Below are 16063 nucleotides of genomic sequence, written 5' to 3'. Positions count from 1 at the left end.
AACTCCACAAATATTTATCTCACCTTCACAAAATTCAGTGAGATTCCCAGCACAGTTACATGCAGGATTTTGTCGATAGACACAGTTAACAAAATCAAATGTGCTGTAAGGCTGAATGCAAAACTCCAGTATACTTGCTTGTGTCTGAGTTTATTCGTGGTGTTCATGCTAGGGCTTTCACAATATCAGACCACATCGATCACCACACGATTATCGTGGCCAAAATAATCCACGAAAACAATATTGTCTGTATGATGATATAGAACGGTATCTATAGAAAATTTTAAGATAATAATAATGATGATAATGGTAATTCTGATAATAATAATGTTATCAAATTCGTCTTTAGCTTTCTTTGTTGTGTGTTTTGCCTCTTTTTTGGCGAATGAAATGGAGAGTAAGGAGTCTCCAGAGTCTGTAACCATAACTGTACAAAAGCACACACGACGAACAGTTACACTTCACATATTCACAGTATAGTGAAAGGGCAACCAGATGAACGTATAAACTAAAAAACAACAAGGCCGAACATTTGCCATCATGATAATATCTTATGTGTATTATCAACACAATATCAGTTTTTCATCAATAGCAGTATATTTTAACATCCCTAGTCCACACCAGGGGGATGAGCGTTGGAGTTGTGCTGATGCAACTAAAAAACTCTGTAAACTGAATAAAAAAAAAAACATACTGTGGGAACATGGTTTTTGGTTGACAAACAACCCTTTTACCTTTGCCAAGTTTGTCCACTGCCACTGTGTATAGCCCATACCATAATTCCCCACTTTTTTTCAATGACGTATTGTTTACAAGCACAGTTTAAAATTGTAATCCTTAAGATTTCGATCCTGGTTTATTTGGCAATGTCCCCGGTTACCATAGTAACAGTAATTGTGTTTTAATACTACAGTAAACAGTTGTTGAGCGGGTGCTTTATCAAACATACAACAGAAGAGCAACTGGTGCATATGTTTACAGCTCAACCAAGCAAACTCGAGTAATATTACCGACAGCAAAGCTGAGTTATGTGCTGCATCGTTTTTTTGTGAATCACTTGTGCATAGGTAGGCCGTTTGAATAGCCACTAACGATGAAGAATACTTAATTAATTAATGTAAATACGACGGGCTGTTGCAGAAAAAAATCTCGACCATATATCATATCAAAATCAGGCTTCGATTTAATCAAAATGTCAAGGATTATAACTTTAAAGCTGAAATCTGTATCTCTTGACTTGCTGACACCCACTGAAGCCTGTCCTTTGTTTGAACCAGCTATTGCAAAACCTAGAAAATGTGAAGTTTGACACCGCTGAATAACTGAGCCTAAAAATTTACCGTTACTGTCATCTAAGACAATTTACAAGACAACAAGCCATAACAAGTTGATTTTTTTAATTTCATATTGTAGAGAAAGAGTTTCCCCCTATAAGCTTGATTAAAACAAACAAGATGGATATCAGCTTTAACAAGTGGCTGCACATCCTGGTTAAGTTTTCAAATTATCATATAATTTAAGATGCTTTGAATGTTCCCTTCCTTTTTCAATTTAAGGCCATCATTCTTTTTCTGATAACTCAATACTGGTTGTCATTGAAATGAAATAAAATTGTATTTGTATGGCCCTCAATCATAGCAAAGGTTTATATAGAACAGGTCTAGACTCTTTATAATATTGCTTGCAGCAGAGACCCGACAGTCCCCCATGAGCAAGCACTTGGAAGAAGTGGCAAAGAAAAATTCCTTTTTAAGGGGCAGAAACAGAACAGAACAGAACCCGGCTCATGGTGGGCGGCCATCTGCCTCAACCGGTTGGGTTGGGGGGCGGAGGGCTCAAATTCAAATGTAAAGTATCAACAGGTTTGTCTTGTTCAACAGCTGCTGTGACATCTCATCTTTGGACAGCATCTAAAGTAGCTCAGACATATTGAAAATTATTTCTATCAGCAGCCAGTGAATGGTTTTGATACACTTTGTGGATATAGTATATTTTGAGCTATTTAGGTGTCATCAAACAATTTCTTAAAATACACTCGTTCCTGCACTGAATGCGCGGACACTATAAACACTTCCAGAAGCAGCAAAGACAAACCACCAACATGATCATGTGGTCGTTTTAATGTAATGGTATTGTTTCCCTAAGAACAAACCTATGAATAACATGAGCACCGATGTGAAGTGATGTGACTAAACACAGACTGTCTGTTTAAGGCCTCCTCCCTCTGGATTCTGTGGGCGAGCGAAAATAATTCAAGGTTTGCCAGTGTCTTGGTCCTGAGATAGTTCATGCTTTGCTTTTGTCGCTCTCTCTGTACTGCAGAGTGACTGAATACGCTCTGGCATGAGCATGGCGGTTTGCGCTGTTAGTATTTTTTCCCCAGCTGTCACAATTTTGAACTTATCTCGTCCAAACATTTCTAGGTGGTTGTGCTCAGTGTTTTGGAAGAGTAAATTTCTTCATTTTCTCTGAGGTTCAAGCACAGTATTTTGCACCAGACTGTCATGAAGACAAAAATTGTCTAGTTCTTAAATGGACCTTTTTTTTCATCCTTTGTTTCTGTCGTATACCTGTGTGCACACTGATAGCAGAACCACTCACTGACACAGTGTGAATTACATATGAACCCGAGGGCTTGTGTGGGATGGTTAGAATTCTTTTCAGTCTATTCAGTCACTGTCTCACCGCAAAAATGACCTCAAAAACCTGAACCTGTGTGTAATAATTAATCAATTCCAAAGGTGCACAGGACTCTTTCACCAGGGGACAATGCATTTTGGAGATAACACACATTTCTACATTTCAGTCAAAGTTTATTTTTTCTCCTTTCAGCATATCCTTTAAAGCCTATTCAGTGAGAGAATAATTTAAGACTTGAATACAGGCTCAGTAATGGGTATTTACAAAATTGCCACATCCTTTTGTATATGTAGAGGATGTGAAAAGGGTGTTGCCACTTTGTCTTTGTGTCTGGGGTTTTCCTCTGAGACTGAAGTGTCTATATCCCAGAGGCACACATGCTGTGTCTTTGTCAAGAAAAGCCTGAGTCATTTGGCGGACCAACATCGCCTCCTAGTGGTACATACAGTCCTAACATGTGTGGGTTTTTTTCTGTTTTTGATCAGCCTGATGAGAGTCCCTTCGTCAATGGAAAGATCACACACAAGATCACAGTTGTGCCTTCTGCAAATCTAACTGTCTCTTGTACAGTGACCAATGAGTTTGGCATGGACACCAGAGCTATAAACGTGTCATCCTGTAAGTACAAAGTGGTAATATGGTTCTCTCATCTCTGTCCACTAAAGCCAAACTACGTAATCTGTCTTTGTAAATGTTTTTCCTACTCTGCTCACAACTCTTTCTGTCTGCATGCTGACTTGACATAATGTTGAAATGCTTTAATAAAACTACAATAATTCAGCAGGTATGTACTTGAGGGTAAACCCATCTAATTTAGGATATTTTATCTGTGGACTTTTCACACACCATTCAGGGCTTTCATGACATTTGTGACATTCACTGACATAAACTTTGTATAATCAACCAATTAGTTGACTTTATTTCAGACTTGTAGTCCAAATTATGGAAAGATAAGTGATATGATATCAGAAGAAAAACATAATTAGATACATTTAAAAGCAAAGATTAATGCTGCTTCTGCGGTATGAACAGATTTTGCTTTGTTTACAGTAATATCTGTGGTGGTTTGCCTTTTGATGATCACTGAATGAACATCTGACTTTTTTTTATCATCTCCTATGTCACTGTCAAAACGGAACTGATGCATGCACTTAGCACTTTTTGTACACACTGTTGTCCCAAAGCATGCAGTGTTAATACCATCCTCTGCTTTCTTGCTTACTCATTCCTGTGTGTTTGGGACACTCACACACCTCGCTCGGTGTGTGTATGTTGGGATGCTGGGTTTAATCTGTTCCCTCTTTGGACTATTTGCATGCAAAAGTAGAATAGAAGTAGAATAGCAATTTTCCTGGACATCAGTCTTGATTTTGTATTTTTTTTTTTCTTTTGGTTGGACGTTAATTTTATTTTATATCTGATTTCAGTATTTGTGGAGGTGAGAATGGATAAACAAGGTAAGTTGTAGCAGTCTTCTTGCTTGTAAGAAACGGGAGGGGTGGGGTGAGTAAAGACTATGGGGGGATCAAATGTTGCTCACTGAAAGAAGGATCTTTATCAAATATTTACCTTCAACATCACCTTGGAGTGTGCTACGGGAAATACAATATTTGGACAGTGTTTCTGTAGATAAAATACAGTTATGAAGGAGGAAGAGGAATGGAGCTACCAGCATCCTGACAAATTGTCAACATTGTCCATAATCCCACTGGCTGATGATGAAATGAGTCATAAACTAAGAATTTGTTCCATTAACATTTAACTCAGTGAGTCATAACCATGTACCATGCGGATGTGTCCATTCATCAACGCACTTATTGCACATAATGACTTTTTTCTTCCCTGTATTCACACTCAATCTGGCTGGAGTTTCCTACTGAGACGTGTGTCCCAGGTCTGATGTTTCGGTTTTACCTTTGTTACAGACCAGTCGGAGGATAGTGACCAAACCAAGTTGGTAGTTGGAGTTGTGGTCGGTCTCCTCATCGCCACTATGATTATAGGCCTGGCATACTGGGTCTACATGAAGAAGTCCAAGTAAGAAGTCAACAGTGAACCTTTTGAAAAATGTTAATTGTATTATATGATAATGATGCTAATCTTCATAAAATTCTTGAATTCACTACTTCACTTTTGCAATGGTCCTGACATGTTGCCCAGTGAGCTAATATCACCTGTTTTGTTTACATTTATCTGGGCCTCCTGTCATTATATTCACAGCCTCCATTTTCTTTATGCAATATGACAATTTTCCACTATTAAACCGACCAGTTATATTTTCACTATTCAATAACAGTTGTACTGACTCAGTTTATACTATATGTTATTGTTTTGTTTTTATTTTTTTAGAGGTACTGAACAAATCAAGCTTTATTATTTGATTAGTTTAGGTGCGGCATGGTTAAAGTATTAAGCGATAAATGTTATTTTGTACACTGTGTGTGCAGCTAAAAACACATGTACACATGAGGAGTATAAATGTATAGTTAAGCACAGAACATGAAGCAGTCTTATATTTTCCAAATTTAGGGAATTAGCTCTTGATCATGAACACATACTGTAACTTGCTAACATTAAGTAAGTGCTTAATGGCAGTACAGGGATATATGCCTCTCCCATTTAATGTAAGTGGACAATGTATTTTAGTTATTATTCTACACAGTGTAGTATAGACAACACACCATCATAAAATGTACAGTTGACTGTAAAGGGAAGAATTATCAACATGTTTTATTCTAAACAGGCAAGGCAGCTGGAAGACCGGTGAAAAGGAGAACGGGTCTTCTGAGGAGGAGAAAAAACTGGAGGAGAAAGTGGAGGAGAACAGCCAAAAAGCTGAGGTGTAAAGAAACGGCAAACATCCTTTGGGAATGTGAAAGGTAGGCAACAAAACATTTCCATCATGTGCTGAAATAAACATTTACAAAGTAATTCTCTTTCAAATGACATTGTTTAAATGTCTTATTTTCTTTCCAGTGAGAACATGGAACTTTTGCACATTTCTCTCCACCTCTGTCTTTGGGAAAAAAAAAAAAAAAAAAAAAAGCGTGTACATTGGGATGAAGATGGTTTGGATGGATTTGGTTTCAGGGAGAATTTTACTAAACAGCATATCCAAACACCCCCCGAGCCCCTCGACCTCTCACCCCGCCATTCCTAAAAAAAAAAAAGAAGAAAAAAAAAAAAAGAAATGAATGGATACTGTATGTGATATACATAACTCTTCTGCACTACTGATACATGTGTAAACTTGTCTACTATTAGGGTTCATGTTAGTTAGAATGCATTTTGGGAAACTGAGAAAATTCAAGTCTTTTTGGTTTTGTTAGTTGACGCAGGTAAAATTACTACTAGACCAGTTTGCCTTCGCTGTTAAGGATGTGTAGGCCTGCATTAGTCTATCTTTGACTCGAGGGACATCATCACCATCACGTCTTAGTTTCACAGTCATCACAGTCAAACAACCTCTGCCTTCAATATGGGTGTGCTAAATCTGTTCATACCTGAATTTTTGTTTCAGTTTGTTCGTTCAGCCATGAATAAAATATTGAAATCGAGATGAAATTCCTAAAAGGGCTAAGGGTATATTGTAATACTCGGTATTAGTTATAGATGGAAATATGATTACATGTTGCATTGCAGGAAATAGGTGATGTGAGTTTCTTTGGTGTTACATGCTTTTCTTGTTCTTTGATCGTGTGTACCTCCTGGAGAGAAAAAATTAAATTTTTTTGCTCTCTCTCTCTTTTTTTGAAAAAAAATGTACTGTACATTCAACATAACCACTGTATTTCACAAGCACGTAGATTATTGAGAGAATGTATGTGCATAATTCAACTCATTTTACTGGCTTTAGTTTGGCTGCACAGATTGTTTTACGTAAACCTGTTTTCATGCTTTTCCCCAAGAGAATGTGTTTGAGCCTGTAGTAATGAAAGGATACTTTAGTTTACCTGTCAGGGGTTGTAATTGAATTCTCAATTTGTGCTCCATCAGAGTTGAGGTATGCTTGTTTATCATCTAGCCATGGCAGAATTTTGTAATCGAGGACACAGAGTGGACAGGACGTTTGTCTGAAAGTAGTCGTTATGATATGTTTGCCTTCTATTGCAAATCTACCTGTAATTGCTTCAGTTTGTGATGTGCACTAGGGTTCTTTTTTTTTTTCATGTCAAATTTGTGTAGAATACGACGGAATACACGCAGCTGTACATGTCACAATTTTGGTCTTTTATGAGCATTTCCTGAATCTGAAAATGTATCAAGACCAGGATGTAATTGTGAAATATGTGGTTTTAATTTTCTTTTTGCTATTTATATTGAACAAGAATAAATGTCCTGGTAGGCAAATTCAATAATTGACACAGAATTCACATCTTGGATTTAAACCATAGATAAATTGCTTGCAGACTTTACAAAAATGTAATTAAGTTCTGAGTCATCAGTGGGTTGTTCAGCGTCTGGTTGAATAATAGATTCAGCATGTTGTAATCTCAGACCTCCAAGCTGCTGTCTACCTTATGTAAAACCATCAAATTGGAAGAATGACCAAAGAAAGTGAACGTTGCCATGCAAGTATTGTAAATATCTGATGTTTGTTTTTGTACTTTTGTTTAAAATAAAGTGTACATTTGGAAAAGTTACGTCCACTGAATATTAATTATGTTGTTGCAGTTTTCATGCCTTTCAACTGAGCATCTTTTGAAATAAAGAGCAACATGGTTCCAATTTTTTTTTTTTTCACTTGTAGAGATGCAGAGAACATCTGGAATAATGGTGCAGAATGACTGTATAATGATTTGTTGTACAGTAATTTTTGCAAAACTATGAATACTTTAGAAAAAAAAACCACAACAGAGTAGTATCTTTTGCTTTTACTTTAAGTACAATTTTGAATGCAGCGTTTTGACACTGTGCTATAGCTACTTATGCTAAAGTAAAGGACAATGGCAAAACAATATCTTTAGAGTCTATTTTGACTCTAATTTGTATTGGTGCCCCTCAGGGGTTTTAATATTATGTCACAGTGCACAACACGATGAAAACACCATTAAATTTACTGAGTGGAAAAGGTCTGTGAGCACATACATGTACGGAAAAGACAAGAGTGTTGGATTTCACTGGTTCTGCATTTTGAGCCATAAAGGCCTACAAGGACATGGCCCATGCCATTAAGTTAAAGATATCCTGAATATTTAAAAACAACAAACAAACTATTTTCTACATCAACTGGAAGCATAAATTTACTTTTGCACACAATCTAATCACAGGAAATGCAAGGTCATTTACAGGTCACTAGTGTGCTCAGTCCCTTGACCCTGTGGCTAATCATATGCACTGGCACAGTGCATATGATAAGTCATTATCTTTAACCAGCTTCCAATTAGCCAGTTGTTACTTGTGTCACTGTGGCCAATCAAGTGTACAAAAAGAAATGTAGGCGTCGGCATATAAAATGCCGACCAACCAAAATGAGCTTCTGCTGCCATCCTGTGGCCAAAGAGTATACTGTGACAAACAGTGGTGGAATTAGGGAAAAATCTATTAGATGTTTTTACTTTTTATTCTGGGCACAGAGACTCCACTGAAGGTGGAACACATAAGCTACACAATGGAAATTTTATTAAAACTTGGAGGATATGAGGATACATCACAACTAAACTTTAGGACTCGTGGGGCTTGTCACCAAATCTGCTTTTTAATCATTTCAAAACTACAGCTAAAGTGTGGCTATTCCTCTGACACAAAGAGTCTAATGAACACTTTTATATCCAGCAGATTAGATTATCTCAATGATCTCTGGTGTACTCAAAAAACATGATCAGAATTGATTCATCAATCTGCTACTGACTGGGCCTGGAAGGAGTGAACATTTAACACATTTTAAAGTCCTTACATGCAAAAGTGTTTTAGTTGTTCCAAAGCGCAGGACAAAAACCTTTGGTGAGGTTGCTTTTATGTTTTATGCTATGTGTTGATATCTTGAAACGTAAACTTAAAACCTGCTTCTTGAACCCACCTCGAGTTAGAATGTTTAACTTTATTTAATCATTGATTATATTGTCTTGATGTTTTAAAATGTTTTACTCCCTTTTATCTATTTTATTTGTTATTGTCATTTATCTGTTTTATTGTTTTATGAATCTATTTTTATCTACTCTATTGAGTTTATTATTAAATTTTCAACATTTTCATTTCTTATGCGCATAAGTCTCAGAATATTTTACTGTTTGTTTCTGTCATTATCAGCTTGTGATCCATCTGTAAAGCACTGAATTGCACTAACTTGTAGGAAAGGTGCTATGTAAATAAAGTTTAATTGCCTGAATGATATAATGAAGTAGAGCCAGGTGACTTGTTAACACAAAGGAAATTTTATTTATTGTGTATGTGTATGTATTGTGTTTATCAGTAGCATCTCTCTTTATGATGGGAAAAAAAAGTTCTGAGGCGTGCAAATGACTGGAAAAGTCACTGCAACAAATTTACATTTATGTTGAGGATGATGGATGTTCATAGAGTACAGCCAAATGTATGAAGTGTTTGATTGATTTGGATTACTTGAACAACTTGTGAGCAACAATGGCTGTGAACAACACTCTGTGGATGCACCGATCATATAGTTAGCCAACATACACATTGATACTGATCCAGTTTCAGTATTGGATTGTGTATCACTAATAAAATGGCAGCTATGCACCATCTTAACAATGGGCCAAAATAGCTAATTTTACTTTATGAAACCTCTTAGAGACCTAAAGTAATAAAAACAGCAACATACATTATCTGATTACAAATAAATCAGGATGGACAGTTCGCCATTAACAGCACATCTTTAGGAGTAAAACCAGCACTATGTTTGGCAGGTTAATTTCTGAATACAGTCTTTATATTTTATTAAAGCGTATAAAACAGTTATGTCCATTCCTTTCTCTATCAGTGTTGAAATTCAACAGACAGTCTTATGTGACTGTGGCAGGGACAGAAAGTCTTCATGTTGTCCACAGCACTTTGGATACAGAATTAGGCATCAAAGTATAGTAGATAGTTTGCAACTGATAGAGGTAGCATCAACATGCAATAGGCAAATACATTTTCAATTATATTTTTCCAAAACACAGTTGCAGTGATGTTTTGTAAATGTCCAGCCACTCAATGGTTTGAATGATAAATGATAAATTGATGATAATTGATGATAAATGTCCCTACACCTAACAAATAAGTTAGTCAAGTTAGTCACAAGTCATCAGTTGACAGTTTCACTTTCCAGATCACATAAGTCATGCTTGTATATTACCTGAACCTTGTGTGACTGGAGGCTTTGGGAAAATAACGAAAGGTAAGTATCGTTCTGTATAAGTCATGTACATGAAGTGTAGATTACCTGCACGTCCCTGCTATAAATGCCATGTGGTAGCCCACATGTGGCCTCTCAGAATCTTCTAGCCCTGAAAAGTTTCAGAGTGACCAGCATGAGTCATTCAGGTATTAACAGAACTATAGTTGCCTTTGCAGCTCCATTCTTTTCATTCCTTCCTGACTGAACAAAGTGGATGACTCTTTCCTGTAGTGTCACAAGGAACCAATAACCACCTACTGGTCAACCTGTAGAAGCCAATGGCAGAATGGTTGACGCTAGCATGGATCCAGAAGCCACATTATGGTGGTAGAACCTCAAAAATGTGCAAAGCGCTGTCCAGAACGCTGCTGCACAGATTTCCTGTTGTGACATCCCTCTCATTACCGCCCAGGACGTGGCAACACCCCTTGTCAAGGGACAGAAAACATCTGAGGGGACAAGTTTACTTGCTACCTCATTAGCCTGTTTGATTGTCTCAACAATCCAATGGGAAAGCCTCTGTTTAGACAGTGCCTGTCCCTTGGTCTTTCCACTGTAGCACACAAACAGTTGCTCCGAGCAACTAAAGCTCTGTTTTACTTCAATGTATAGTCGCAATGCCCGGACTGGACACATCAAACTTACTCTCTCCCCCAGCTTTGATCTAAAAGGTGTGGCATGCTTCCAATTCTATGGCTTTATTAATATGGCTGGGGGAGACAAAGAGATATTGACCACAGTGACACCCCCCCAACCGTCTGCCTTCCATTGCAGGCACGTAGGAATGATAGAAAGGGCATGGAGTTCACTCACACACTTGGCTGTTGTTCTGCCAACAGAAAAACAGTTTTCATTGATGTCTCCTGTCATGGCTCAGGCTGTGAATTAGTTTGTCTCTCCCTTCCCTTGTGTTTCCCTGTGTCTTCCCTGTTCTCCCTTGTGTCTCCTCCTCCCCTGTTTGTCTGTGTGTGTGTGTGTGTGTGTGTGTGTGTGTGTGTGTGTGTGTGTTGTCTGTATGTCTAGCTCTTCTGGCTCCTGGCATTCCTACACACCTGATGGCAATCTACTCATCTCCAATGGCTCCAGTATGCCAGCTCACCCTTCACTCCTCACTAGATTGTTCAGCCTGCTGCAGTGGTAGCAACTCTCTACGCCTCCTAGAATTTACATGAGTTATCGCTGTTTTCCCTCGTGCTCCTTGCTCCTCACCTGTTAAAGTACAACCTCAGACCTCTATCTTCAGCCAGACGCCACCTCACCACCTCCCCAAACAGCCAGCCTGTCTGCCTCCACCCTCACCCTTCACCACCCTTCAACCACCTTCAACAATTTACCTAATAAATACCTTGTGAACACTTCAACTGGGTCCTGTGTCTGCATCTGGATCCAAACATTACCTTCACGTCACACCTCCATTAAAGTCCCTCCAGGTATATGTTCAAAGGGTGATTTGCTCAAGGCCTGCAGGACCAGTAGCATGTTCCAGGTACCCTCCCGGCACCAAGCAGAAACTGTGCCACCCTGTAATGCATGGCAAATGGCCTGCCAACAATATGGCTATGGTTCAGTGATATAGCTGCCACATGAACCATTGAGGTTGAAGCTTCAAAAAGACCCTGCAAATACTGCAATATGTCTTGCAGAGGGCAGGAGACCGTGTATAACACCCTGTCCCTGCACCACGAGGAAAATGTAGCCCAACAGTGTTTATACATTGTCCTTGTAGAAAGAGCCTGTGCACTCCGCAAGGTCTCACAAACTGAGGGCTCAAGCCCATTCAGGAGTGGCTGATCCCTCTTAATGGTCATACCTTGAGCTGAAGGGGGCTCAGAAACAGGTGCCAAACCTTCCCATCCAACTGGGACAGGAGGTCCATCCTCACTGGGAGATACTAAGATTCTTTGTCCAATAGACTGATGAGTGTGGATAAACAAATGCTCAATTGCCAGTTGGGCGCGCCCTCAGGACTTTGTTATCTGACAGCTTCACCCTTTGGAGAGTGGGCATTATCAGAGGAATCGGATGGAATGCTTAAATGAGACCTCTCAACCAGGTGTTGGCAAGAACGTCTATCATAAGTGATTCGTCCGCTGTGTTGGGTGCAATGAGCTCTTCTCTCAATTTAGACAAATTCCTGATGCGTCGATATGAGGAAGGACCTTGTATGTATCTTGTTCTGCCTCCTGGAATGAGGGGGCACAAATAAGCCAATTGTTGAGGTAAGGGAGAATCTTTTCTCCCTTCAGGCACAGTGATGTTGCTGTAAAAGTGCGAGGAGCAAGGGACAAACCCAATGGAAGGTGGGCAAACTGATAGGCTTGACTTTGAAAGTCAAAGCGGAGAGACTTCCTGTGATCTGGGTGAATAGGAATGTCTTCAGGTCTATGAAATTAACCACTCTCCTGGAGTGATAGTCTGAAGGAAGTCATTTATACAGGGCATCCAATATGGAAGGACCTTCAAATAAATGTTCAACCTCCTTAGGCCTAGTACAGGCCTGAGAGAATTGTCTCTCTTTGGTATGTGGAAATACATGAGTAAAACCCATCATTCTGTGTACATGGGTGTACTAATGTGATGGTCTTTTTGCCTGGGAGTGTGGCAGTCTCCTGCAACAAACACAGGGCATTTATGAGTCGGTGACCGAAGTAACCTTGACCCCTGTGGGTGGTCGGGGCCAGTGGTGGAAGTGCAACCTGAACCCCTGGGATATGGGCTGGTCCATTTTCAAAACCCATGCATCTTCGGAATTGGTTGCCCAGTAATCCAGCTGTGAAAATCTGCTCACCGACAACTCAGAGCCCTCAACTTGCGCCCCTGTACCCACTGGGACTGATGATGTTGAGGTTGCTCCCTTCTGGGCTGAAGCCGACTAGCGGCGGGTCCCGTGCCCTGATGACCCCAGGCATCCAAAGCCTGGCTTGACTGCTTCCTGCACTCGAATGTTCTTCCTGCCTCCGGCCCAAACAACTAGCCTGGCACAACAGGAAGCTCATGCAGAGTATTCCTACAATCGTCAGATATAGGCGCCTGAGCTAGCCACACCTGATGTCGTGTCACAGTGATGGTGGACATTAAGCGGCCAAGTTCCCTGGACATCAACCCAAAGGCATGAAGTGCCGTGTTGTTTGTGTCTGTTAACTCTCTCCCTTCGTACACGTCATTCTGGATGACTACAGGAGTCCGCTGCCATCCTGTCCAATCTAAGCATGGGCTGCACACAGCGTTGAGAATTCTCCAAACTGTCCTTAGCTTCCGCACTTGCAAGCCCCACCCAATCCAAGTAAGAACTGCAGCTGGCCGCAGATGCGATTGTATCTTCCAGCAAACTTACCTGTATAATTTAATGCAACTAGACAAACGATAAACTAGTCCGTCAGGCAAAACCCACCTGCTACTATCCTGCCCGAAATGCACTGGCTGCCAGGCAATCCAAGTGAGAACTGCGGCTGGCCATAGATGGGATTGCTGTAAAAATAAACAGTGTTGTTTGGAACACAACAAAGTTTATGTGAAGAATACTTGTGATAAATAGCTATAAATTTGACTTTATAACAAAACTAATGTACTTTCCGCTCACTAAAATGAGCATGTACTTATTTCTAATACTGCACTGGCATATTGTTTTTGGTCAAGTCAGTCTTAGATCAATAGTCATGTGCCCATATATGATATATGTTTGTCTTGCTGTAATCATTCCTCCTGGTCAAAGTAAGTGATATGAGACAAAATCCACAGTCCTCTCTATCTACAAAAATTCCAAATTTATCTGAGGGTTATGTGATGTTTCAGATATCTGAGTCAAACAGGTCCAGTGGATATTATAAGTTACAGTGGAAACACAAAATTTAACATCTGGGAATTTCATACTAAAAAGACTGCTAATATATCCACTTAATTTGTCTATGTATGACCTTGTGGCCTCATATTAACCTGAGATAAACATAGAAATTATTTTTTAAACAGAACAAGTATTGTGGATTTTGTCCTCGATCACTTACATTGGTAACATGTTAGGAAGGCATCTCTTAATGGTCAGTATGGACAGTATATGAATGCATCAATTAGTTTTAAAAATAATAATAATAATTATTATCATTATCATTATAATGATAATAATAATATAATAATAATAAACATACATACATTCACATTGTCACATTCCCATCTCGGTCTCCGTCCAACTGATTTCAAATAATGGATACAAATAGTTGATCACTTTCTTCTAGTTGTATCACATCATGCAGCTTATTGTGGTTTCATTTGTTCAGGTTTTGGGATATCTGTGTTGGATTTCTGCTTCCACCCCAGATGGAGGTGAATGGAATTTTGTTTGTGGTGCTGACAGTGATAAAAATATATATCTAAAAAAGTTTAACAGCCACATCTTTTTTAGAGTGGGTGTCCACATTACTTTGGATAATTCTATCCTGTTCATAAATACAACTTCGCTCTCCAGGGCCTGAAATTTCTAGCTCTTAAAACCTTTTGTCTGTTTTCTCTGTTCACTAGTCAGACAGGTCCTGACTGTCTTATCCACTCATGAGACTTGTCTGACTTGTGCGACCACATGTGCTTTCCAAATATTTCTTTCCTCTGAATTCTATGACTCGACAAGTGCATTTAAATGCCAATCAAGAGTTTGCTAATTGTGATCTAGCAAAAACTTAATCTATTAGCAATAACTTAAAACATTAATTCAAACTTTCCTATGTGGAATAGCATAATTTTCAATTGATGTGGCTTAATATCATTTCTAACAGGTCACTATATTACCCACTATTCATCTTTGCATAAATAAAAAAAAGTTTAAATTTTCTAAAATCTTATTTAATGTTTAAAATGTAGTGTAACTATCAGTAAACTCACAGACATGTAAATAAAGTCATTGTATTATTGCAGTTTATGAGTTATACAGCCACAATGTGTAATACTCAATTCCCCCTTCCTGATATTCAGACCAGATACCTCAGTATAACCTCTCTTTAACTAATCGTATCATGTCATAACTTTTCCAGAAGTGTATCCCAGACTGTGAACATGTACTTAAATAAATGTATGTAAACATAGAGAGAAAGTGGAACACCCTCTGCAAAAACAAACTGTCAAATGCCCTTGTTTGACACACTGTAATCTTAAATTCATAAAATATGCCAATGAATATTATGCCTTAAGAGCTCAAAACTGCTTTTTACACCCACAAGAAGTAATGAATACATAATTGATAAAATACAACTATAGGAAAATTCTGGTCAATAGGCCTATGTATTTATTTTGGGAAATTTAGCTACCCATGGAAAGTATACATTTAAAAACATTCTCATAGTGGGTATTTTTTTTACAATGTATGTTCAAATGTGACTACTTTTGGGACAACAAAATAATAAATAAATAAAGACTTTAGCTTTTTGCCTCCAGAATTTTATTCCTGACAGTGCAGAGAAGGGACTGATGCATCATTGGGAAATTATTTTAGGGTGACCGCGGATGTGTTAAGGTGTTATGACTGCATTCTATAATCCTGGCTGACTGTAAAACAAGATTGATTAAGTTATCCTTCAAATCACCAACAACAATGGCGGAATGTAGCTAAGTGCATTTATTGCAAAGTATTGTAACTCAGTACAACCTTTAATTACTTAACTGAGTATTTGCATTGTGAACTACTTTATGATTCTACTCCATAGAGTTCAGAAAGAAATGTTACACTTTTTACTACATTTATTCAGCAGCACAAGATACTTTTATATGATAGTTTATAAGATGGTTACTATTTAAAATATTATAAATATGATGCTTTGTTATAGACTACACTACCCAATATATATTAAACAGTTAAATTAGCTCCACCTAAACCAACTACAACACTGAAGTACTGCTCATATGTTAACATATTTATTATAATGGACTAATGATATAATAGGATAACACTATGTGGCTATTCATTGGTATGAATACTTTTATTTTTTTATACTTAATCCCATATTTTCTTGCTAATACTTCAGCAAAAAGTTCAGTTTCCAAGAAATTGAATTGTGTGTTATTTCTACTTTTACCTAAATAAATTGTCATTTATTTATTTTA

The 16063-nt window shown here is 38.3% G+C and overlaps 1 protein-coding gene across 2 annotated transcripts in view; it reads left to right on the top strand.

Annotated features, from left to right (window-relative positions):
- LOC130168353 (CD166 antigen homolog A-like) overlaps positions 1-7283 on the top strand; it is a 38944-nt gene extending 31661 nt beyond the window's left edge. Inside the window, exons 12-16 of one of the 2 annotated variants that reach the window (XM_056375142.1) lie at positions 3126-3258; positions 4068-4097; positions 4566-4677; positions 5384-5519; positions 5617-7283. In XM_056375142.1, the coding sequence (XP_056231117.1) occupies positions 3126-3258; positions 4068-4097; positions 4566-4677; positions 5384-5486 (378 nt within the window). In that variant the 3' untranslated portion in view covers positions 5487-5519; positions 5617-7283. The remainder of the gene's footprint in view (positions 1-3125; positions 3259-4067; positions 4098-4565; positions 4678-5383; positions 5520-5616) is intronic. The other variant, XM_056375143.1, reaches the window with a different exon arrangement.
- Positions 7284-16063: the final 8780 nt, after the last annotated feature.

Source organism: Seriola aureovittata, chromosome 4 (genome assembly GCF_021018895.1).
Source record: "Seriola aureovittata isolate HTS-2021-v1 ecotype China chromosome 4, ASM2101889v1, whole genome shotgun sequence".
Taxonomy (NCBI): domain Eukaryota; kingdom Metazoa; phylum Chordata; class Actinopteri; order Carangiformes; family Carangidae; genus Seriola; species Seriola aureovittata.
Note: the sequence above shows the minus strand (reverse complement) of the source record. Positions and strands in the feature narration are given on the sequence as shown.